The sequence below is a fragment of the Anoplophora glabripennis genome, unplaced genomic scaffold (assembly GCF_000390285.2).
Source record: "Anoplophora glabripennis isolate ALB-LARVAE unplaced genomic scaffold, Agla_2.0 scaffold1094, whole genome shotgun sequence".
Taxonomy (NCBI): Eukaryota; Metazoa; Arthropoda; class Insecta; order Coleoptera; family Cerambycidae; genus Anoplophora; species Anoplophora glabripennis.
Window position 1 is genome coordinate 797 of NW_019417167.1, and position 25,424 is coordinate 26,220.

General features: G+C 35.1%; 3 protein-coding genes across 4 annotated transcripts; 2 read left to right on the plus strand and 1 right to left on the minus strand.

Moving 5' to 3' along the window:
- Positions 1 to 224: 224 nt before the first annotated feature.
- LOC108915709 (vacuolar protein sorting-associated protein 18 homolog) lies at positions 225 to 4,333 on the plus strand. The gene is made up of 11 exons (XM_018721821.1): positions 225 to 495; positions 551 to 734; positions 795 to 1,126; positions 1,474 to 1,785; positions 1,858 to 2,116; positions 2,175 to 2,755; positions 2,808 to 3,170; positions 3,225 to 3,429; positions 3,492 to 3,643; positions 3,706 to 3,937; positions 3,987 to 4,333. Exons 1-11 carry the CDS (start codon positions 421 to 423, stop codon positions 4,229 to 4,231), a joined length of 2,940 nt encoding a protein of 979 aa, XP_018577337.1. The 5' UTR covers positions 225 to 420; the 3' UTR covers positions 4,232 to 4,333.
- Positions 4,334 to 9,280: 4,947 nt separating this feature from the next.
- LOC108915708 (dual specificity mitogen-activated protein kinase kinase 4) lies at positions 9,281 to 23,420 on the minus strand. Of its 2 annotated transcripts, XM_018721819.2 has the most exons (7): positions 23,189 to 23,420; positions 22,835 to 23,012; positions 22,728 to 22,757; positions 21,791 to 22,088; positions 18,546 to 18,845; positions 11,371 to 11,597; positions 9,281 to 11,269 (listed from the first exon to the last, which is right to left on the minus strand). In XM_018721819.2, exons 1-7 carry the CDS (start codon positions 23,220 to 23,222, stop codon positions 11,104 to 11,106), a joined length of 1,233 nt encoding a protein of 410 aa, XP_018577335.1. In that variant the 5' UTR covers positions 23,223 to 23,420; the 3' UTR covers positions 9,281 to 11,103. The 2 variants fall into 2 exon arrangements, with proteins under 2 accessions (XP_018577335.1, XP_018577336.1); XM_018721820.2 differs by lacking the exon at positions 22,728 to 22,757.
- Positions 23,421 to 24,412: 992 nt separating this feature from the next.
- LOC108915703 (protein BUD31 homolog) lies at positions 24,413 to 25,389 on the plus strand. Its single transcript, XM_018721812.1, has 3 exons — positions 24,413 to 24,716; positions 24,775 to 25,064; positions 25,190 to 25,389. The coding sequence occupies exons 1-3, from the start codon at positions 24,623 to 24,625 to the stop codon at positions 25,238 to 25,240; spliced, it is 435 nt and encodes a 144-aa protein (XP_018577328.1). The 5' UTR covers positions 24,413 to 24,622; the 3' UTR covers positions 25,241 to 25,389.
- Positions 25,390 to 25,424: the final 35 nt, after the last annotated feature.

Genomic DNA, 25,424 nt, shown 5'->3' on the forward strand with positions numbered 1-25,424 from the left:
ATCTCAGACTGTGTAGTCTCCATGAGTTGGAGTTTCATTTCCAACCAATCGCGGCGTGCTAGAGTGAGACAACATATTATTAGATATTCTCTCTCTCTCACACACACTCGGCCACACCTTTCTCAATGGCTTGCTATCTCCAGTAGTATATGTTCGAAGGTTGTCACGTGGTCATTGTTGTCATGACAACATATTAACTTGTCGATTGTCAAATTTTCTGATAAAGTGTCAGACTTGTCACTTTTTTGTTTTTGTTCACGTCTTCATTTGATTCAAAAAATTATATCAGTCATTAATCACTGTAGATGCTCGTCTTATCAATGTAGAAGGGACCAATACCGTAAATATTGGTTTTATTTTAGAGTATATTTGTTTATCACAATTACAGTTTTATATTGATAAGGACAAATAAAAATCAAAATGACTTCTATGTTTGATCAGTTCGAACAAGCATTCTTAAGAACAAAGAACAATAATATTAGTACTGCAGAAATGGTAAGTTTACATTGATTTGTTAAATTCTTTGTAATTTGTAACATAATTGTTTTAGAGTACATTAGGATACATAAACATGATGATAGATCAGGAAGTTCCAATATTTAGTAAAAGTAAGAAAGATTTTACACCATCCGATAGAATTACTCACGTTGCTATTGCCAATAAACAATTAGTCGTTGCAATGGCAAACGGAATATTATTCCGCATGAATTTGCATAACCCACAACAGCAAAGTGGTAAACATAATAGATAATTTTATCGAATAGTAAAATAATATTAATTGACATAATTTTCAGAAATCTCTTTAATCAAATATACAAGCACTTACAGATTAACAAATCTATTCCTGGACCCAACAGGCAACCACTTATTACTAACATTTGGCCAGAAAACTTCAGAAAGCGGTCCAGAACTATTGTATCTTTCTAGGAAAACAGACAAATTGAAGACTACAACAAAATTTCGTGGCAATGAATTTACTGCCGTGGCATGGAATCAACTTAATGATTCAGAGGGTACAACTGGATCTATCCTTTTAGGTACATCTAAGGGGTTAATATTTGAAACGGAAATTGTATTAGAAGGTGATAAATTCTTCACGTCAAGCTTGGAGCAGTATTGGAGGCAGGTAAGAAATCTCTTGTGATTGAAAGATGTTGGTGTAGTATTAATATTTTCACATAATTATACATTAAAACTTTCACAAAACTAATTACATATTGTCTTTTTTATAAGCTGCCAAATTATTTACCATTATATGGTAACAAGGAGGCAGATGGTTTGGTAAAGTATATGTAGTAGTGTCAATCTTACCTCATAGTAGAAAAAAACATTGCATTTTTATTATATTTATGCATGGTTTGTTTCATCACATAAGTGTTTTATTATATTTTTTGTATCAGTCACAGTGATTTTATAACATTTATAAGAAGACTGTTAACATTATTTTTTTTTTTAACTTAAAATACTATATAGGTCTTTGACATAGGAAAAGGCACCAGCATACCCATCACAGGCTTGGAATATTATAGAATTCCCAATACGGACAAATACATCATCTTCGCCACAACTCCTTCCAGACTGTATTATTTTGCTGGAAGAGCGGACATAGATGAAAAACCGCTTTTGCAACAAGTTTTTAACAGATATTTGAACATTCCTGAACCTGACACTTATATCGAGTGCAAAAGCAGCTTGAGGTACTCCCGATTGCAATTCTGGTCTGAAAATTTGATGACGCCCAATTCTTTCGCCTGGATAACAGAAAAAGGGATAACATATGGAGAGGTGGGTAATTTAGATATTCCGAAATTAATCGATTGTTCTCGTATTAAAGAAGAGACGTTACTTGTATTTTAGATTAACCCATCTACAGATGATAATATACAAGCATTAAAAAATAAAATTAAAATTATAAATTACCCAAGGCCTTTGTATGAAGATTATGCTGTTTCTCCAAAGTATCCCATTGCGATTGCTTTGACGCAGTTTCACATTCTTTTAGCCTATACCGACACTATTAAGGGCTTGTGTTTGCTGAATCAAGAAGTTGTCTATGAAAATAATTATAACGAGGCTTTTGGAAAGCTAGTTAATATTATTAAAGACGTTCGTACAGGTAAAGACACTGTTTAAGGATGTGTTGGTAATTATATTTGAATTCATATGATTTTTAGGCGATATTTGGGCAATAACAGAAAATGCTGTTTTTCGATTCAAAATCACTCGAGAGGAACGCAACGTTTGGCAGATTTTCTGCAAAAACGAACAGTTTGATCTAGCGAAAAAATATTCCCGAAGTAATGAGGCGTGCTACAACCAAGTACTGATAAAAGAAGCCGATATGCTGTTTAACAACAAACAGTACGAGTTGAGTGCTCAACGATACGCTGAAACTCAGTCGAGTTTCGAGGAAATCTGTTTGAAATTCATACAGGTTGACCAACAGGATGCGTTGAAGTTATTTTTGAGGAGCAAACTGGATACATTGAAGCCACAGGATAAGACTCAGATTACGATGATTGTTATATGGGTCGTGGAGCTTTATCTGACCAAGTTGGAGGAGAAACGTTTGGAAGGACTTGAACAAAGTGCAGCTTATGCAGATATTCAAAAGGAATTTGAGACATTTTTAGCCCTTCAAGAAATTTCAGAATGTATTAAAAATAACAAGGGCACTATTTACGAGTTGATGGCTAGCCACGGGGACAAGAATAACCTCATCAAGCTTACGATTGTAAATAAAGATTTTGAACAGGTATTTTTTCAGTAATTTATATAATTTTTTTTAAATAAACGTTTTGTTCCAGTTAATACGTCAGCACATATTTAAAAATAATTTCCATGAAGCCCTAGAAGTCCTCAAGAGCCAGAACAATTACGAATTGTATTATCAGTTCGCACCGATTTTAATTCAAGAGGTGCCTAAACACATGGTCAAGGTCATAATGGAGCAAGAACGGAGATTGTCGCCACTGAAGCTCCTTCCGGCTATGGTGTCCTGCAATGGCGAAATGCATGCTGTAGAGGTCATCAAGTACTTGGAATTTTGTATCGACAAGTTAAAAAACACCGATAAAGCCATACACAACTTTTTGGTTTCGCTCTACGCGAAGCACGACCCACAGAAACTCATGGAATATTTGAATTCTCAGGGTCAGGAACTCAGTTTGGTATAAAACTTCGTTCTATGAAACTCTATAACATTATTTTATGTTTCGTTTTAGGTTAATTACGATGTACATTTTGCTTTAAGATTATGTCATGAAAACAATCTAACGGAGGCATGCGTCCAATTGTCCGGGTTGTTAGGTCTCTGGGAGGCTGCTGTGGACCTGGCACTCACCGTAGATTTGGAATTGGCAAAGAAGATGGCTAACATGTCGCCAGAAACCGATGCAGAACTGAGGAAAAAGTTATGGCTTAAAATAGGTTAGTATTCAGTTAAGGCCTACTGGTTATTTGAACTACTGATGTTTTAAATGTTTTTGCAGCTCAAAATGTAGTGAGCGGAAAAGACGACATTCAACAAGCAATGGCTTTCCTGAAGCAGTGTGATCTGATAAAGATCGAAGATATCTTACCGTTTTTCTCGGATTTCGTTACAATCGATCACTTTAAAGATGCGATCTGTGATTCCCTTAAGGTAAGACTGTGGTACATTTGACCTACTATGTATAATTTTATGGAACGTTTTATTGTGTCCAGGAATACAATCAACACATTCAAAACTTGAAAGACGAGATGGAGGAGGCGACTAAGTCTGCCGAACAAGTTAGGGACGAGATTCAGTCATTCAGAAACCACTACACGCTTATAAACAGTTCGGATACTTGTGAAGTTTGCAATATAACTCTTTTGGTAAGGCCTTTCTACATGTTCCCGTGTCACCACAAATTTCACACGGATTGTTTGTTGAACGAGTTGGGTCCATCGTTAGGTAAGATAATGTTATTCATAAATCTCAGGTATAACAAAGTAAATTTTAGGTCCTGCTAAGAAAAATAGACTGGCAGATCTGGAAAGGCAATTGAGGATACTGAATAATCAAACCACTGTGGATAATTTAAGCACCTGTTCTGCTGGAATGTCGGCTAAGGAGATCGTAAAATCGGAAATCGATAATATTGTAGCATCCGAGTGCTTGTACTGCGGGGAGAATATGATTAGGAATATCGATAAGCCATTTATCGAGGACTTTGAATACGAACACATTATGAAGGAGTGGCAGTAATGTTTATTATTTATTTAATGTTGTATTATAAAATATGAAGTATAACTACAGTCATCGTGTAATATACATGTTTTATTGAATATATGCAGCGTGAATAAACAGTATTTTTGTTTTTTTACTAAACATTGAGTACAAAATTAAATATTAAAAAATGTAGTATAAGCTGCTGTAGACTTGGAATTGACTAAGAATATGACTAACATGTTGCTAGAAACCAATGTAATACAGGAAAAGTTACAGCTTAAAGTAGGTTAGAATTCGGTCGAGACCTAATAGTTATTTGAACTACTGATGTTTTAAATAAAATATGTGTGGAAAAGACAATACAGGGTGTTTCTGAAATAAGTGCATTCCTTGAAAAGAGTAATAGAGGGCATAAAAATAAACAACTGCTGTACGAAAGCGACGATAGCGATTTTGACGGTTTAAACTTTGTGTTCGAAAATGCTGAAATTTATTCAAAAAAAAACGAACTTAAACGAATTACGAAAGTTTCTATGTGCTATTATGCTTTCCAAATGACGGTCAAAATTCTGTCACCAACAAACACCACATTCACCTAAAACTGTTGCAGAAACCGAGATCTCTGTACAATGTATAGATTTGCATCACGCCAATAGAGAATGTTGTGAAAATTTAGTATGCTGTTTCTAGTAAAACAACATTCACCCGTAAAAAGCACCTTGTTTGTAAAATTTGGATTTTGTGCTATTTGATGTCGAAACCACTGGGAAAATTCCGCACGGGGCTGAAAATCATTGTTATTTAATGCCTGAACCGTTTGTATATGATTGGAGTGTAATAATTGTTCCCGTAGTACATGCCGCACAGTACTGTTGGTTTTATACGCCGGCTAATACAGCGACACACAACGCACGTGCACAAGATGCACAGGGTCGGCTTACATTTATGGTTAATTTTTTTAATTTTCTTTGATCATCAGTTGTTTAATAAAATTTCGTGCCCTCTATCGCCCTTTTCAAGGAACATACTTATTTCACCCTGTATACAATATTCAATGGTTTTGCTGAAAAAGGTCCTATTACAATTTTTCTCAGATTTCATTACAATTGATAATTTTAAAGGTGCAATACTGTGATTCCCTTGAGGTATAGTTATGGTACATTTGAACTACTCTATGTAATTTTATGAAACATTTTATTGAATCCAATAGTAGTTAAACGAAAAACATAATATGTGTAATACAATCAACATATTCAAGACTTGCAAGATGAGATGGAGGCGAGTAAGTCTGCCGAATATCAATACCTACACCATTTATCGAAGAATTTGAAAACAAATACATTATGAAATAAAACTACAGTCACAGTATAATATACATGTTTTATTTTACATACTCAACATGAAATAAACAATATTTTTGTTTATTTATTAAACAATTGAGTACAAAATTAAATATTAACAACATACACTTAAATATATACAGTCGTAAGATACAATAGGCAACTTTTTTATTACTTTCTTTCTTTAAAAGGTAACAATTTTTTACATGGAAAAAAAATATAAATAAATCTTTAAAAATTTTGGTAAAATACACCAAATATACATAGAGAAATATATAAAATATAAATAAAATAATATAAAACAAAGCACCAATATTTTTTTCAATTTTAGATTAAGACGGTATATTTCAACTATTATTTAAATATTACTGAATAATTCTTTACATAAATTTTACATCACAAATAAAATATGGTATAAATAATAAAAATATCATTAATATGTACAAAATGGACTCTTTTCATTGGTGTATTAATATCAGTAACGTCCTTAGATAATAACTACTTCAACATATAATATTTATGTTTATGTTACTATGCTAATTATTGATACTTAAATACACCTTTCTAAAATTAATATCAAAAGTTAATTATGTATTACACTGTAAATGATCTTGTTTAGAAATAAAGTGAAAACAACAACTCGTAACTTGGAGATGTGCCAATTTCGGAATCGATAGCATGAACAGTTAATTAATTCCAAACGAGTTGTATTTTAAGAATAGATGTTACAATTTAAAAAAACGAGTTTACAAAACATTTTGGGTATTTCAGTATTAATTGACCAAATTTAAATTTGGATGGTCCAAGTGAGAAAAAAGTCAAATGAAGGAATATATCCGCAAACACATCGTTTTCAAAATACAGGGACTCGAAATTAATAAAAAAATTAACGTTTCCTAAATTATATAAAGACTTTTAATGTAGGACGATTAATGGGTAACTAATCTAATGATTTCTTTAACTAAAAGTAAATAGGTGCCAAAGAGTGACTCCGAATATCGCCCATTTTGGCAAACTCGTAACTTGTTAAAAATTTTGTGCTAAGTTTTTGTATATCATTAGAACGTGTTACTGAGAAAGTTCCAAGATGACTTTAGCTTTGGTTTTGGAGATATTAGTGATACATGTCATAATACTCATGATCTCATGTATGGAACATATCACTTTAAACCTTTTAAGATTCACTGTATTTAATCCACTTGAAACCTGAACATAAACTAAAAACTATTAGCTCAAACTTTCTATTTCTCTTGATTGAAAGATTGGAAATACAGATTCGATCTGTGGTTAGTGTGGTTGCAGATTTCTGTTTAACAATTTCTATAAAGGACAATGTTTTGCCACACCGACACAAGATGGCCTTAGCGAATGCATGCTCCGTCCTCCCTATCCAATCAAATCCTCTTATTTAATCTCATATGGCTTGCTCTATCATACGGTCAAATTTACAAAAAAAAAATCATAAAAAAGCATTCCCGACGTAAATCTCATTGAAGCCTTAAGACACCATATAAAAGCGTTCTCATGAGAACAACCCCCAAAGGACTATTCCTGCCAAAGTAGACGTTACGAATTACTAAATCGTAAGGAACCTCTTCCATCCAAACGTATACTTCTCATTTTGTAACTTTTCCTTCCTCATCACAATTCGATGTTTTTTTTTTTTCTTCAACAAATACGAGTCTATCAGACTTTCTTGACTATTGAATTTGTGGCAATCATTATTTGTACGAGGTCTGTCCCAAAGGTATTCGACCTTCTTTCAAATCTTCGCGCCTGAGAATTTTAGTGGCCCCTACCGGATACAAGTCTCAAATGTAAAGCTTCACAAACTTCCCAGATGCAGCAGTTTTCATCGGGACGCCTTAGTTCACGTGCAGCGTGCATTTACGTTTATCACATTTTGCTTTAAACTCGAAAAGAGTTGTGCGGAGACCATCGAAAAGATGAAGACAGCATTTGGGGACGAGTGTATGAACAATACACAAATAAAAGAGTGGTATAAGTGGTTCAAAGATAGCCACATCTGTTGATAGTAACCCACGCTCTGGGCGGCCTATCGAACGTGTGCGACTTGCAATCAATGAAAATCGTCGATAGACTGTGCGAGAACTGGAATGTGATCTTGGAATACCAAAAATTGGTGTTTGGAAGATTTTAACGGAAAATTTGCAAAGGGTGTGTGCAAAATTCATTCCGAAATTGCTAACGACGGAGCAGAAAAACCTTCACCTTAAAATCGGTCAAGACAATAATGATAAAAATCTGCTTAAAAAGATTATAACTGGTGATGAACCATGGGTTTATGGTTATGATCCCGAAACAAAATGACAGTTTTCGCAGTGGAAGCTGTCGTCGGAGCCACGACCGAAAAAAGCGCGCCAAAGTCAGAGCAATATTAAGTCGTTGCTGTTTTTTTTTATTATGAGGATGTGGAGCACCACGAATATGCTCCTAAACATCAGAATCAACATAGAATAATATCTTGAAGTTATGAAAACATTGCGTGACACAATTAGAAGAAAACGGCATCAACTTTGGTCAAGCAATGACTGGCTTATTCATCACGATAACGCACCAGCGCATGCATCGAACCTCGTGCTTCAATATTTGACAAGGCACAAAGTCATACAGCTTTGTCAGCCTCCATACAGTTCTGACATAGCTACCTGCGACTTTTGGGTGTTCCCAAGATTAAAGATGCCACTCAAAGAATACCGATTTGACGACAAAGAAACAGTCGAAACTAATACGAGTAAAGTATTGTTGGGAAAGTGTTCTTCAATCACATGGGGACTACTTCGAAGGATGCCACCAGCCCGAAGATGCAGAATAACACCAACGGGGAAATATGAAGTAAGGTCGGATACTTTTGGGACAGACCTCGTATAGCTGAATTTATAATAAATAATGTGCCCACAAACATTTAGTTATTGAGGCATATATGCATTAATCTACATTTTTTAATTTATAGATTTTTGTAAAGATTTTTACGTTTTTAGGGAATCCAAAGTATTATATTGCTATTGTACGAGTTAATTACTCATTCAAAGTTGTACGTCAAAACTTACTTTATTATTTTCATTCATTCTGAATTTGTTCGAACACGATTTCCAAATTGTACAATTTTTTTAAATACACATCTGTTTACTGCACACATTGGTTTAACACCTACATCAAATGTCTTCAAGGATATTTAAAAAAAAATGCGGATTATTAGAATCCTCTATCTCAAAAGTTAAGTACAGTAAAAGCCGCTTAATGATAATGCGGATGCCGGTTTATGTGGACAGCCGCTTTATACGGACAAATTGACCTGGTCCGGAATCAAACAAGGCTTTTGTGTACTAAAATACTCCGCTTAATGAGGACAAAAAGCAGGGAAGGATCCAGATGTTGAAGACGCTCTACTAGAATGGTTCACCATTGTTACCGGCCATGGTGTTCAAGTGACAAGACCCATGTTGCATGGTAAAGCTGAGGACTTAGCCAGAAAACTAGGACATGAGAAGTTCACAGCTACTGATGGTTGGTTTAATCGATGGAAGGGCAGACATGCTATAAAATTTCAGAGCCTATGGAGAAAAGGGAAGTGCAAATACGGAAAGCGTAAAAATGTGGAAGTTAATAAGACTCCCAGAAATAATGAAGCAATTTTCGCCCGAAGACATTTACAAAGCCAACGAAACAGGGCTTTATTACAGAGCAACACCAGACGGCTCATTCTGTTTTAAATGAGAAAAATTAGTTGGTTCGAAAAAAGCAATGGATAGGGTAACATTGTTAAGCCGCGTGAACATGGCGGGAAGTGACAAAAAAAAGTTGCTCGTGATCGCTAAAAGCAAGAACCCACGGTGTTTCAAGCACATTTCGGTAGACCGACTACCAGTCGAATACCACGCAAATGCGAATGCGTGGATGACATATTCTATTTTCACGGAGTGATTGACAAAATGGGACAGAGTTGCAATGGAAGTCCAGATCGATAATGCTTGTACTCGATAACTGCGCTGCCTACCCAAAGATTGACTCGTTAAAAAACGTCACCCTTGAATTTTTACCGGCAAACACGACGTCGATAATTCAGCCCTTGGACATGGGTATCATAAAAAATGTTAAAGTCAAATACAGAACAAAAGTAGTGAACTACATTCTTGAAAAAATAGAAGAAAATTTCCTTGATCGAAACTGTACGTCAAAGGACATAAGCGGTAAAATAAACAGTTTACAAGCAATAAACTTTGCGTCAGACAGCTGGCAAGACGTTAGCACCAGCACCATAAAAAACAGCTTCTCTCATTGCGGTTTCAAAAAAGGTGACGAGATGGAAGAGGAGAACGAAAAGAATTTGTGAATTTGGAAGTCGATGTAAAATGTTACGACGACAATGAAAATCTAGATGAAACTGTGCTTGAAAAATTTAAAAGCACGGAACAAGAAAGTAGCGACAGTGAAGATAAAACACCGCCGTTTCAATTACAAGAAGCGCGTAACGCCGTCGAAATTTTAACAAGATATTTTTTACAGACAGGCAACGACGACAGTCAAATAGAATGTTAAAAGTTTGTTCAGATTATGTGACCAGAAAAGGTCTTACATTGAAAAAGCAAAAGATCATGGACGATTATATAAAATAATTAACTAGCCTGAGTTGATTTTTTAATTTTCAGTTTTAAGTACAGTATGTACATACGTATCGTCCCCCTTATCACGTAGGGACGTATAATCCAAGAAATAGATATACACATACGCCTCTACGTGATAATAGGGACAATATGTACTTGTTTATATGTACTGTATACCTCTTTATAAAACAAAATTTATACTAAACGTCAGTACTACTTATACTATTTTAACTTATTTAGCCCTTTTATAGAATGTTTTTCATGTTTGCGTTAAAATATCGGTTGTTTATTTGTGTAAGTTTGGTTTATGCAGACAGCCGCTTAATGCGGACAAATCTCGTTTCCCCGATGTGTCCGCATTAAGCGGCTTTAACTGTATTTTATTTCTCATTTTGACAACCCAGTTTAAGTTTGGCAAATTAATTCCGCAACGCCCTGTATAAAAGACTAATTAAAAATTTATAAACGATATACTTCCACAGATACCGTTACTCGCAGGGAATCGTCACAGCTCCGAGTTAAGGCTGGCTAACGCCGGGCTAATGTAAATGCTGTCGTTTGGTAAATCGGAAAACAACAAATAAACCTCCTAACTTGTCTTAACTTACGTAATCAATATTTCTAACAGGACTTTTCACTATTTTACATCACCTGAGATGTTGACTGAACAACTATGCTTATTCAACGAAAATCGTATTTCAAAAAATAGTTCGAAAGCCTCGTTAATGTTCTAAGACGCTTTAAAGATTTAATCTATTATTGTCTTCGATTCACTACAACGGGCAAGGGGTAGGGGGGGGCCCGGGGAACATAACATTACCGTTTAAAAAAGTGCAATAGGAAGTTGTGTGACAATTTCGACAAACAATGAAACATTAACGAGTATTCGCACGTCTACAACAAGGGGTATACAAATAAAACGTACTCAGTGGCGGGCGCCAGTTCACTGCTGATTGGTCGTGAAGGCGCTGATTCCATTGTTGGCCATCTCGTCCATTATTTCCGTTACGTAAGCGGCGACGTCCACCTCCTCCTTCTGGGCCCTCAGTATGAACGGGTCCTGGAGCAGTTGCTTGTATTTTGGCCTCTGGTGTTCGTTCTTTAACAAACTGAATAAAAAAATAAGTTATATTTTATTAGTTTGGCAGATAACGTGCACAGTTGTTTAAAGTTACAGAGGGAGGTATGAAAAATACTGAAAATTACTTACCAAGTATTTACAAAATTAACAAACTCAGCAGTGAAAGTATTCGCGTTGTGGTTAGTTGTTAGCCGAGGTGGTTCTCCGTTTACCACTTCGTGGAGTTGATCGAATACGCTTGACCACCTCTTGTAAGGGAAATGCCCTGTCGCCACTTCCATCAACGTGATTCCTAACGACCAGACATCGCTTCTGACGTCGTAACCTTTCGCGGTCTGAGGATCTATTCTTTCAGGCTAAATGTTTGCAAAATTAGTATTTTTAATGTAAAACACAGGAAAAAAGATAGATTTAGCTGTTGACCATACGTTCTTCGGGCGAAAGCAATGAGACTTAGACAAGCATCAAAGTTACTTGCTTACTAAACTTAAACAAATATTTAATTGAAATTTTACATAGTCTTTCATACTGAACAAGCGTAATTTTGTGGTTTTATAAAAAAAATTGCAAGAAATGAAGAAAAGGAAGTTGTATCTATTTTTTATATTTTTTAGGTGAAGAATTAATTTCTTTGATTATTTCCTCTATTGTAAAATTTTTATTTGAGACACACCCTTATTTAATAATGCATGATATCAATTCAAATATGTTTTCTCATAAAAGCGGCATATTTATTCTTTTTCAGCGTCCTTATATTCTTAAGGCAGACGTCATATTTTTTTATTTGCTCAGGAAAGCATATTAAAATAAAGGGTAATTATTGTGACAAATATACAGGGTGATTCACCCTATCCAAAAAAATTTGGGAATAGACGCATCATGAAAAATGGAGTCAATATCGTAAAAGAAATGTACCACAACGATAAAATGGACTTAGGGGACATATGGTTTTAACAGGACAAAGCTACAGTCCATACTTCAAGAGCATCAATGGCTGTGTTGCGAGAGCACTTCCCAGAGCGCCTCATGTCACTGAGTGGCGATTTGCAGGGGCCAGCGCATTCGCCTGATTTGACCCCTTGTAAGCACCCAGACATGCAACGCAGGCGAGGGAACGTCGCCGTAGGGCCAACGAAAACAAATAAACACTCAAAGCCCTTGATAAATTGTGTTGATAGATATGTATAGAGATATATAGGCTTAGGGAAGTTTTTAAGACATCAGATTTAAACTAGCCAGCGAAGTGTACTCGTCAACTAAAATAAAGTCGTTGTAATAATATTGAATATTGCAGTTTTTCTTACAGCTGCAGCGGTGGGATCTGAATTTAACCCTCCTTAGTTATAGTGTGTGTGATTTTAATTAATCACAAAATAAACATGAGTAAATCCAGTGATATTGACAATCGCCGACAAAGAACAGATCGTTTACGCAATGAACGAGATAGTGAAGTGGCTGTTTTACCTCGTTCGCATACACCGGATCTGCAACCAAATACAAGTGATTCACAAGAAGACCGCATTAAGAGGTTAGAACAAGTGATTCAAGGACTCGTAGGTGTAATCCCAAGACGCAATCAAGAAAGTGTGTCGGGCATAAATACTATACCGGAATTTCGGCCAGGACAGCCTGGACTCACCTCCACCAAATGGCTACATAAAATAGAACAGCTTGCATCATTAAACAGCTGGGATGAGAAAACAGTTATTTACCATATGCAGACCAAATTAACTGGACTAGCTAGGTCATGGTTCAATAATCTCAACAACTATGATCTTTCTTGGGAAGATTGGAAAGAACTTATAGTGTCGACCTTTCCAGAACATCATGATTATGCCTCATCGTTAAGAAAAATGCTAGACAGAAAGAAATTACCCAATGAACCGTGGGAAAAATATTATTTTGAAAAAATGGAATTAATTTTTCATTGTAATATTCGGGGCAAAGAAGCTGTTTCCTGTGTTATAGATGGTATCCAGAATCAGACTATACAGACGGGTGCCAAGGCGGGCAGATATTTAACTCCAGAACATCTATATGCTGAATTTCTATCAACACTTACTGTGGATGAGAGTAGAGAATCTACAGTACATAATAAATATGAAAATCGACGACGACATGCACAACATAGACATCATTCATATAAGGGACACGAACAAAAACAATTCCGTTGTTTCAACTGTGGGGAAAATGGACACGCGTACCAAAAGTGCCCCAAACCAAAAAGGCAGTGCACAAATTGCAGTCGGCTGGGACATACTAAGGACACATGTAAGGTGACCACAAAAGTGCGATATACGAAAAGTATACCTACAAACAAAACATGTTATTGAAAAAGTGTATTTTAAATGGGAGTGAACTACAAGCATACGTGGATACCGGATGTGCAGTGGTGATAATACGTAAGAAGGAAGCAGACAAGTGCAGACTGACACTGATTCCTTGTGAACTGTACTTAAAAGGGTATAACGGTGCGCCAATTAAAGTACTTGGAAAATGTAACGTGCGTTTAGAAGTTGACTTAGTAGAAGATGAGGTGGAAGTGTATATTGTGGACGACGATATTCAAGAGTTTCCCGTTCTCATAGGACAGTCGTTCATAAACTCAAATGGAAAGGTGCTCGTCGTGAAGGAAAATGAAATCCGTCTATTCAAGGCAGAGGAGTGTCCATTGCCACAAGTCGAAGCATTGCCACCAACGAAAGTGAAACTTCTCTCCAAAAAGGATCTCTCAATTCCATCAAATCATATCGGGTACATTAAGGTTTACACTCCGGACCAGTATGAAGGTGATGTATTTGTAGACAGTAGTCTGCGGGAAAATCCAGGTAAGGAAATGATTATTACTAGATGCGTTACCTCTACTAAGGATGGAATTATTACAATTATAAATCTGTCCTTAAATTCTATTGATATAGGTAAAAATCAACTAATTGTAAGGGGATTGCCCTGTTATCCAGAAAACATAAATAAATCAGTACTGCCAAATGTAGGAATATTACAGAGTCAGGTGCTGAATATTTTCTCTATGTCCCAACTGAATAGTCAGGTAGATAAACAGGTTACCGATTTCGAAAAAAAAAAGGTTACTTGATCTAATAAATGAATATCGAGATTGTTTTGCTGAACAAACCAATGAGCTAGGAAAATGTTCACTTACTGAAATGTCAATAAAGCTTAGCGATGATAAACCAGTAGTTTATCGTCCATATCGTCTTTCAATTTCTGAGCGACAAATTGTTAAAAAAATTGTAAATGATTTATTGGAAAACAATATAATACAGGAATCAGAGTCGTCGTACGCCAGTCCAATCCTGTTAGTTAAAAAGAAAACTGGCGATTATAGGATGGTCGTAGATTATAGGGCGCTAAATGCAAAAACTGTTAGGGGCTGTTATCTAATGCCACGAGCAGATGATTATTTAGAACAATTAGAGGGGTGTAACTATTTTACTAGTTTAGATATGGCTAAAGGTTACCACCAAATAGCTATGCACGCCGATTATGCAGTATTTATAAAAACTTTAAACAAAGCTTTAGGTCATCTGAAAAAATACCTCTGTGTTAGTATATATGGACGACATTTCGATGTCTTCACAAACTATAACAGATGGATTAAATGTGCTAGAAGAAATTCTAAAAATTTTGAGAAATGTTGGACTAACATTGAAACTGTCTAAATGTAATTTTTTTTGTCTAATATCACTTATTTAGGTCATGAAATTAGTAAAAATGGTGTTAGACCAGGTATAAACAAAATTCACGCTGTGCAAAATTTTCCTGTGCCAGCTAAGGTTCACAATGTACGACAATTTTTAGGACTTACTTCATATCTTAGAAAATATATAAAAGACTATAGCGCAACCATTAACTGCATTAACTAAAAAAAAAATGTCATATTTAATTGGGGTGTAGGACAAAACAAAGCTTTTCAGATTTTGAAAGAGAAACTAATAATGAGACCATTATTAGCTATATGTAACCCTAAGGAGCCAACAGAAGTGCACACAGACGCTCCGAAAATTGGACTTGGCGGTATTTTACTTCAAAGACAGGAAAATGACACTTTAAAACCGGTACTTTATTTTAATCGTCAAACTACAAAAGAGAAAAAAACCATATTCATCATACGAGTTAGAAACATTAGCAGTAGTAAACACATTAAAACAATTTAAAGTTTATTTGATAGGCATTAAATTTAAGGTAGTAACCGATTGTAATGCGCTACGTACTACACTGATAAAACGAGATTTAATTCCTCGAATTGCTAGATGGTGGCTGACGACTACTGAATTCGATTTTGATATTGAATACCGGAAGGGCGCAAAAATGGCACATGTAGACGCTCTAAGTAGAAATTCATAGCGAATATAAAATAAATGATCACAAGGTATACAAAAAGACGGTTTCGGGGGATCGCTGGATAATACCAAAGTCTGCACGACGTCAGGTTGTTATTATACTTATTTAAAACACCTATTTGATAGTGTTTGTAGACAGTTTTACAAAATTTGTTTTCCTTAAAGCCGTACAAAGTACTAAAGTACAACCATTAATTAAATTTATAGATTCTATCATAGACACATTTGGGTTGCCTCGTAGAATTATATGTGATCGGGGGAAGTTGTTATACAAGTAACCCTTTCGTTAAATATTATCAAAAATTATGTATAAAACTAATTCACGTAGCTACTTCAACACCACGTGCAAACGGACAAGTTGAGAGATATAATAGAATTGTTTTATCTAGTCTTAGAACAATGGTTAGTGATGAAAGTAAATGGGATGAAGTAATTCATAAGATTCGGTGGGGACTAAATTGTACAATAAGTAAAACCACTGGCAAAAGCCCCTTCGAATTATTTTTCGGGTTCAAACCTCGTGGTGTTGATGATTCATTTTTGCGTGCAAATACTGAGATTATCAGCGATATAGACGAAAATCAGGCACAAATAAGTAATGAACAAGCTCGTGAAGCGGCAGGTAAATTAATTGAAAAACGACAGTTCGAACAAAAGCAGTATTATGATAAGAAAAGGGTGGCACCTCATAAATTTAGAGAAGGTGATAAAGTACTAGTTAGAAAAACGAGATGCTCCAATGATGGAAAAAGTAGAAAATTATTACCTAAATACAGCGGGCCCTACATAAAAAAAAAAGGTTTTAGATCAAGATCGTTATGTGATAAAAGATTTACCGGGCGCTGAACATTCACAAAAATCTTATGAAAGTGTTTGTGCACAAGACAAGTTAAAGCTGTATAATATAAATTATGATAGTGATGTAAATACTGAAAAGGCGAGCAGTGACTCGGAATAAGAGTTTACGCCTTGTGTGTTCATATTTCTTAAGTGTTTTGTATGTTGGATGTGAATGTTTAGTATATGAGATGAGCGTGACCCATCTATGAATGCTTGGTAGGTACCTACACTGTGTTGAGTGATATGAATGAAAACGTCACCTGTACGATTGCACGTATGAGCTTGTATGAAAGAATGTAGATATATTGAAATATGATTATTCCTAGATGCGGAATATAATTGAGTGATTATCCCTAGATGCGGGATATAATTTTAAATATGATTATTCCTAGATGCGGGATATAATTTTAAATGATTATTTTTAGATGCGGAATATAATTTGAGTGATTATCCCTAGATGCGGGATATATATTTAAATATGATTTTTCCTAGATGCGGAATATAATTGAGTGATTATCCCTAGATGCGGGATATAATTTTAAATATGATTTTTCCTAGATGCGGAATATAAATTATCCCTAGATGCGGGATATTGATTAAGATGATCCCTAGATGCGGGATCCTGATTAAAATTATCCCTAGATGCGGGATACGATTTGAAATAATCGTTTTATCCTTAGATGCGGGATAAAATGATTAAACATTTATCGGTTATTATAAGTTTACTAACGTATATTATTTTCTTTTTTTGAATAGGTTGCCTGCCCCAAGATTCCGCGAGGACGCGGAAATTGTAGCGTGGTCGACTGTAAGCACCCAGACATGCAACGCAGGCGAGGGAACGTCGCCGTAGGGCCAACGAAAACAAATAAACACTCAAAGCCCTTGATAAATTGTGTTGATAGATATGTATAGAGATATATAGGCTTAGGGAAGTTTTTAAGACATCAGATTTAAACTAGCCAGCGAAGTGTACTCGTCAACTAAAATAAAGTCGTTGTAATAATATTGAATATTGCAGTTTTTCTTACACCTTGTGACTTCTTTTTGTGGAGGTTGAAATTCCATGTCTATACCAACAGCCCACAGAAGAAACGGCCAACATACCCATCAATATGCTGGAGAAATTGATAAGAATCAGCAGAATTTGGTTCAGGTATTGTATCGACAATAGGGGGCGTTACTTACCCGATAGGGTTTTTAAAACGATATAAACCACAACTTTAAATGTTTAATTTTTTAATAAAAAAAAATGAAAATATATCTTTACTACTTTTTGTTTTATTGCATTATGAAATAAGGAAATTATCTTGCCGCACCCTGTAGTTTCTGAGTAAAAAATTATTGAAGTTGTGGTATTTACACCCCTTACATCGTTGAGCTCTCTCTCCATGTGGCCCTAGGTGATAACGAATACTGAAATTCAATTTTAGTATTAACGTTTTTGTTATAGTGTTTACGTTAGTTTTTCAAGTGTCAAAAATGGCTTATGTGTATAGCAACCCGAAGTTGATGGATATCGTTTTAATTTATGGTGAACAAGACAACATTTGTGTTAGTTCGTAGAAACTGGGTAAGGAAGGCCCAAATGTGTTTATACGTTGATGGACAAAATCTTGAACAGTTGTTGTAACATCGGGTAAGTATGTGAAATTATTTTATTAATTAAAACCACAAATTAATTTTATTAATTAACAGTGTCTGCCACCTTTTCAGATATGTATGACCTGTATTTCTTTATTTTTACAGAAATCATTATGTGAGTCACGTAAAAAAATTATAATACATTTGAACTACTACTCTCAGTAGGTGGTCACTAAAAATCTTTTTTTTTTTTCATTCATGCTATACAAAACGTGCACTGGGATGAGATATAAGTGTGTGCAAAATTCCCACTAAATAACTTAAAAATAACAGAACTGTTAATAACTTTTTTTTAATTCTGACTGAGACTGCGTCAAAAAAAGGTGGCAAAAAGAAAAATAGCAAAGTTCTATTATCTTCACCCAAAGAATCTATGGCTAGTTCTAAAATTGCTTGCAAATCAATTCCTGAACATTTCTGTAAATTGTTTACAAAAGAAATAGCTGTTAAAATACTTACTGCCATGTAAGGTCGACACCCAGCGTCCTTAGTTCTAGCAATGGAGTCTACGAGCTGGCCAGAAATACCAAAATCACAGAGTTTAATATTACCTCCCTTATCTAATAAAATATTGCTTGGTTTAACGTCTCTGTGGATTATTTTCAGTTCTTCTTTAAGATAATTTAAGGCATTAACCGTAGCTAAAGCTATTTTCCCTAGGATAGGTTCGGGGATCCTCTTCTTCAACTTCTCGTATATGAATTTGTAAAATTTATCTAGCGAGGTATCCATTAGTTCCATACATATCCAGCAGTCGCCCTGAATTAGAAAAAATAGCTGAAATTACGGGTTACCTGCCTGTTTTTAAGAAAACTTAAGATACATAAAATAATAGTAGCTATAATATATCACTCGTAAGTCAACTTCAGCTGCTACCAAAAAAAAGTAGAGCGTATTGCTAATTTGTGCCGCCAATTCCAATTTTGTAGATTGCTTTCAAAAACAAATAAAAAATTGTGACTGCCCTTTATATTTCAGGAATGGACAAACCAACATCCCTATCGTAAAGTTCGATTTTTTTGTCAGTATATTTACTAAGAACATTTTTACGTATAGGCACTATTTGTGTTGTCTACAGCGACTTGAAAATTTAATCTCAGCCAAAAAGTTTAAGTTGTTATATTCCGTGCGATTATTTTTTTACAACTTTTGACATGGATCATCTCAACAACAGTGCGTCGACTCGACTTTTGGTAATGAAGCACCATCAAAAACCATTGTATATCGGTGGTGTATGGAATTCAATCATGGCCATAGCTCACTGATGAATTTCACGAAGGTCATCCAAAATCCGTTGTCGTTCCAGAAAACATTGTTGCTGTGCGTGAACTGATTGTGTAAGATTGTCATGTGACTTACCGTATTACCGTACGGTATTGGTGGAACAAGCATACATTCAATATTGCGTGAACATTTGGCCATCAAAAAAATTTGTTTGCGTTGAATCCCAGACAAGTTGATAAACCGTTCAAAAAAGGCTCGTCTCAATTGGTCGAAAGAAATGCTCAAGAAATACGATTGTGGTGCTACAAAACACGTCTATGACACCAGAACAGGTGACGAATCATGGATCTATGTATATGAGCCCAAAAATAAACAGGAGTCGACTGTATGGGTCTATATGGATGAACCAAATCCAACAAAACTTGTCCCACATGAAACACTTCTAAGCAAATGGTTGCCTGTTTATTCCGAAAAACCGGACATGTGGTAACTATACCAATAGTGCAACGTCCAACAATCAATTCTGAATTGTACACAACCACTTTTTGCCAGAACTCTTCGGAAAAATAAGGAAAACCAACCGCCAAAGACGCATCATTCTTCACCAAGACAATGCAAGCTTTCAACTCAAATAAAAGACTTTTTGAGAACTGAAAAAACCAAATTGAAGAGTCATCCACCATACAGCCTTGATTTGGCACCCAATGACTTTTATTCCTGCACATCAAAAATAAAATAATGAGGTCAACGTTTTTCGACGCTTGAAGAAACGGTTGATGCATTCAAAATGCATGTTTTGGAGGTACCTCAACCGGAATGGAAAGTGTTTCAAAAATTGGTTAAAAGCTTAAAGCCATAAACGATGATTAGTTTATTTCATTTTTATTACCGAAATATAAAAGACAACCCTCCTAGCATATTACACAGGCAGGCCATCAAATTGTTCCGAAACTATGAATAATAGCGAAGCGATTCTTCTTGCACTATAATTTGTTGTTCTTCAGGTAGTATCGGATGCTATACCGGTATTTTCAAAAACGAAAACAAACAAAAAAGAAAAAACAGTATTAATTTTTAAAGTAGTCCAAAAACGACACTTCAAACAGTCGCTAATTAAATTAAAAGGAATTCAAGAAATATCATTTTTTATATTATAGTCCACGGGCGCAGGTACAAAGAAAAAAATGATTACCAGCAAGCTGTAACTTTGCGTGCGGCTTAAGTTTGACGAGTCTCCCAAGATTTGACTATGGGGAAAATTCAACAGTAGTAAGTTTTTCCGTGATTTTCAGGAAAACATGTCAATCTGGCAAAACCATGAAATGTTATATCCAGCACTATTTTTTAAGTTTAAATGAAAGATATATTTTTTTAAACCCCCCAAAAAATTTGTCCGACAAAAATGTTGATATTTTGAGTTTGTCCGCCACCCCAAATATTATGTCGATTTGGTGACATTATGGTTGGTGACAACCAGCAAACTGATTTTTCTGGGAGGGTTTGGTAATAAGATTTGAAATGAAAGTATCTTATTGTCCAACAAAATTCTTGAGAAGTTTTTGCAGTCCGACACCCCAAAGATGTCGACTTAACGACAACATGGTTGGTGATAACCAGCAATCTGGTTTTTATTTTTTCCTCTAATAATTGAAATGTATAACACAATAATACTTGTCTGACAAAAAGATTTGAAAATTTGCCTTAAAAATGGGAAAAATAACTATTTTTTTACCTAATGTTCATTCCGCTATAAAAATAATTAATTTTTTAATGAAAAAAATAAGAGAATAATGAATGAATAATGGGAGACTCGTCAAACTTAAGCTGCACGCAAAGTTACAGCTTGCTGGTAATCATTTTTTTCTTTGTACATGGGCCCGTGGACTATTAGTAATATTCATTTAAAACAGTAACACAACAAGAAATCAACAAAATTCAGGTTAGTTTTTTCTTACTTAGAATTTGTGACCACTTGGACTACTATCCTTAAAGTGACAATATACACAATCATTAATCAAATTCAAACAATTTTTGTTCATATCTGATTAAAGTGGATTTGGAATTGTAATACAGATCATCCTTTTGTGTAATGCTAGGAATTTGTCGTCATACGTTTTTGCCAAAACTTACAAATATGAAACCAACACGGTACTTTTTCCAGTTTAATGCCATATTATAAACGCAAATTATCCCTCTTCAATCATTACAGAATTTGTTGCCTTTAAAAAAGATTTTTTTCATTAATAACCATATAGAGGCCGATAATACCCAAAGGCTGTTACCATTCTCAGATCAATTCGATAGCCTGACTACGTAATATTACGTTAGCAGCCTTAATTTTTCTCAAAAATGGGACAAGATACAAAATTGGAATTGCCACAAATTAGCGACAAACGATGTTCCACCAATTTTTGATGGCTGTTGCAGATGGCTTGCCAGGGTAATACACGTTAGTTGTGGTATAAAACTCTATACTGCACCTCTTTAAAAAGGGCTCCATAGAATTGCACGATATATTTACTCTCGTTACTCTTCATAATCACATCCAAATCCATTAGTAACTGTTTCTGTTCCTTCTCATCAACTGTCGATCTTATTCTCTTTACTGCTACTACAGTACCGGATTTCCGATGGACCATTTTGTTAACTGTACCGAATCCTCCCCTACCAATTTCACCTAAATCTTGTAAATCATCCGAAGTAAAGTCGTAACTGGCACCGTTTATTTGAAGTTTCCCTACAGAATTCATAGAAGGGCAAGTTTTGAACTTGTTCTCCCTGAAAATTTCCAACAGCTAATAAATACATAAGGTGAAGTTAAAACTGTGGTGTTAAGTTTAAAAAACACAGTTACTGAAAGCCCGAAATTCACATCTATGACTAACATTGTAATGTAAAAAATCGCCAAAAAGTAGATTTTAATTGTGGTACTACTTTCTTTGGACTATCAATTACCAACACAATTTTTTTGTAGCCGTTAGATAATCCCTTTCATTTTATTTATATCATTAATTTTTCTGCTTGCAATTTATTAAAAGCACAAATTCTATTTTAGGAGCAAAATCCATTACTTGGCGAGACGATTTAGTTTAGTTTAGTCGTTTACTAAACTAATTGAGAACTGATACTTTTATGAATACTAAAAACACTTTAATTCCTTGTATGCTTACCAGATATTTTATATGTACTGAATCGTTATTTTAGTAATACTATAACAAATTAATCATTAAAACCTGATGGTTTATCTTTATTATTAAAATCAATGAAGTGATTACATAGTAGAGGAAGTGACAAAAACAGAAATAACTATTGTGAGGAGACTTGATAAAAAATCTTTGTCAAATTTTAATTGATTTAACATGCAATGGACATCACATAAAAGTAAAAACAAGACAAAAAAAAATCTTTCTGATTTACCTTATTTTGGTTCGTTCAACGGGTTGAGAACTGTGAATATTAAAAAAATGATGTGTTTTAAAATAAATAATGAAATATGCATTAGACTGTAAAATAGAAATGCTTACCGAGAAAACAATGATGGTTCCTTATTTTTAGTTACTGTGGGAAGAGTCATTTTAGGTCTGTTGGAAGCTGCCGCAACTCCAATTTTCTCCATCGGTTGACTAGGCAGTGGACGAAAAACAAAAGGAGCTGGAGTACTCCCTTGAGAAAAGTCTATTCTCATTAAATCGGGCCTACGAACTAGAAAACACTTTTATGCATGTAATGTTTATTTAGATCCTGAATAAAATGAGATAAGCATAAGTTGTAAACAATTCCTTTTCGGTTGGATCAAATATTTTGGAAAACTTAAGATATTAACGCAAATTATGTGATGGCTTGGGATAAATAAACAATAATTGTAATAAAAAACAAACCTTGATTAGATTGACTGCCTATTTGATCTGCCATTTTGCCGAAATTTTGGCAAGAATCGCGCACTTCTATTTTTAGGATATATTAAAATTTTAGCACTAAATAAACTGTTGGGAAGTAAACATAACAATCCTATTTTAGTATCACAAATTGCTAAAATCAATAAACATTTTCACTCGATGTTATTTTGTTATTTTTCCAATAATAATGCTAAAATCACTAGTAGCAGCAGCAAGTACACCCATAGAAAATTAAAAGTACATATATGTATCTATGGTAATCTATGGTTATTTGGGACTGTAGAGTGGTCGCTGCTGTAAGTTTTTTTTCCAAATAGAATACACTTAAACTCCGCCCCTTGAACACGGCAACGATTTCTCAAGAGCTGACCATTGGCCTCAATGATTTGGGATCGAGGGGGATTATCCCTCTTTATCCTGCCTCATCTCGTGTAGGCCTGGACAGCCTTCGTAGGTGGGCCCCATCCGTCGTCTACCCCGACCGCAAATGCGGCCGGTGTAGACGCTTTGTGGGACCTCCTTTTGTCCTGGCTGGGCCCCGCCGGCTAGGGCCCTTTCTTCTGGCGCTCTTCTTGCTTCGCCGGCTCGTCTGTGTAAACCCCGGGGGTAGTGTCATGTTTATGTGTGGTATGGTTGGGTAGGGTAGTGCGACTATGCAGCCTGGGATGCGCTTTGCTAAGGTGGCCCTTAGGCTAGCGCGGGAGGGGAGGGTTAAGGAGGGTATGGGGGGTGTGTATGTGGGTGTGTGTGTGTGTCGTTGTCTTCGTTTCTTGATCCTGGCTGTCTCTGAAACAGAAAAGGTTAGCGGGAAGGGGGGGGGGTCATTGGGGTGGTCACCCAGGGTCAAAAAGTTGGTGTCTAGGTCTTTTGTGTTTGTCGGTCACGTCGGGTACGTAGTCAACGGCTTGCCTGAGGAGGGGATTGTCATGTCTAGCGGCTACGTCAAATCGTTTCTCCGCGTTTTGTCTTATTGTCTGTGTAGCGTTTGTGCAAATGAATCTGTAAACACGAACGGCAATGTCAAAATTACCTTGTCTCGGAGCTTACCGCTTTTGCCGCTTGATGCGCTTGCATCTTAAAAATTATCACGGATAGTGCGGCAACTCGTCAAAAGAGGTGCTGCCGTAACGTGAATAGGCGGAAGGTACAGCATTGACGATCTATAAAAAATCCGTTTATTTATAATCTGTGAATGATGATTGTCAATTGTCATAGTAGTGAAGCTGAAGAAGAAAGAAGTCTGAAGTGATAGTGAAGTGATAACTAGCTGTGTTTATTTTTGATAAAACTAAAAAATTTATGATTGAAATATTATTTGTACTTAACTAGTGTAGTATTTCTACGAGTATAACACAAAATAAAGAATTTGGGTATTGCAGAAAAATATTTTCATCACACTTCACAAATATAATAAACATGCCAAAAGTGCGAAGAAGTAAAAAGTCTCCTCCAGAAGGATGGGAGCTTATTGAACCAACTTTGGATGAACTTGAACAAAAAATGAGAGAAGGTGAACATTAGTATTATTTTCAAATTTTTTTTATGTATCTATATAATATCATTTGCAGCTGAAACAGAATCTCATGAAGGGAAGAGAAAAAATGAGTCTTTATGGCCAATTTTTAAGATTCACCATCAAAAATCGAGATATATCTTTGACTTATTCTATAGAAGAAAAGCCATAAGTAGGGAATTGTATGATTACTGCTTGATGGAAAATATAGCTGATAAAAATTTGATAGCAAAATGGAAGAAACAGGGATATGAAAGTTTATGCTGCCTACGATGCATACAGACAAGGGATACTAATTTTGGAACAAATTGTATTTGCCGTGTACCTAAGGCAAAGCTAGAGGAAGTAAGTTCCGCATATACTGTTTATTTAAATTTCATTTCCATCAAAAGTGGTTATAAATGGTTTTCAATTTTCAATGGTTTCAATTCAAGTATTTTTTTTATTATTACATATTTTTTATTTTTCAGGGTCGAATTGTTGAGTGTGTCCATTGTGGCTGTAGAGGATGTTCCGGATAGATATTTGTTATAAAAATGAATTTATAAATATATGTATATCTATTCACTATAATGTAATTTGTATAGGCTAGTATCGATTATTTATAATTAATTTGTTAAACTTTATTTATTGTATTAAATTTTATTTCTGTGAAAAATCATAAAATACAATAAAGTTCTTTTGTACGTGCCTTTGTATTTTCCT

What these genes read in the sequence shown, in the direction of transcription:
- LOC108915703 (XM_018721812.1), top strand. Translation starts at nt 24,623, where the DNA reads ATGCCAAAAGTGCGAAGAAGTAAAAAGTCTCCTCCAGAAGGATGGGAG. An exon ending in TGAACAAAAAATGAGAGAAG is followed by an intron (nt 24,717 to 24,774) that starts GTGAACATTAGT and finishes TATCATTTGCAG; the next exon opens with CTGAAACAGAATCTCATGAA. An exon ending in CTAAGGCAAAGCTAGAGGAA is followed by an intron (nt 25,065 to 25,189) that starts GTAAGTTCCGCA and finishes TTTATTTTTCAG; the next exon opens with GGTCGAATTGTTGAGTGTGT.
- LOC108915708 (XM_018721819.2), bottom strand. Translation starts at nt 23,222, where the DNA reads ATGGCAGATCAAATAGGCAGTCAATCTAATCAAG. An exon ending in AGGCAGTCAATCTAATCAAG is followed by an intron (nt 23,013 to 23,188) that starts GTTTGTTTTTTA and finishes AGTGTTTTCTAG; the next exon opens with TTCGTAGGCCCGATTTAATG. An exon ending in GGTGTCGACCTTACATGGCA is followed by an intron (nt 11,598 to 18,545) that starts GTAAGTATTTTA and finishes GCAAACATTTAG; the next exon opens with CCTGAAAGAATAGATCCTCA.
- LOC108915709 (XM_018721821.1), top strand. Translation starts at nt 421, where the DNA reads ATGACTTCTATGTTTGATCAGTTCGAACAAGCATTCTTAAGAACAAAG. An exon ending in TATTAAAGACGTTCGTACAG is followed by an intron (nt 2,117 to 2,174) that starts GTAAAGACACTG and finishes TATGATTTTTAG; the next exon opens with GCGATATTTGGGCAATAACA. An exon ending in AAAGTTATGGCTTAAAATAG is followed by an intron (nt 3,430 to 3,491) that starts GTTAGTATTCAG and finishes ATGTTTTTGCAG; the next exon opens with CTCAAAATGTAGTGAGCGGA.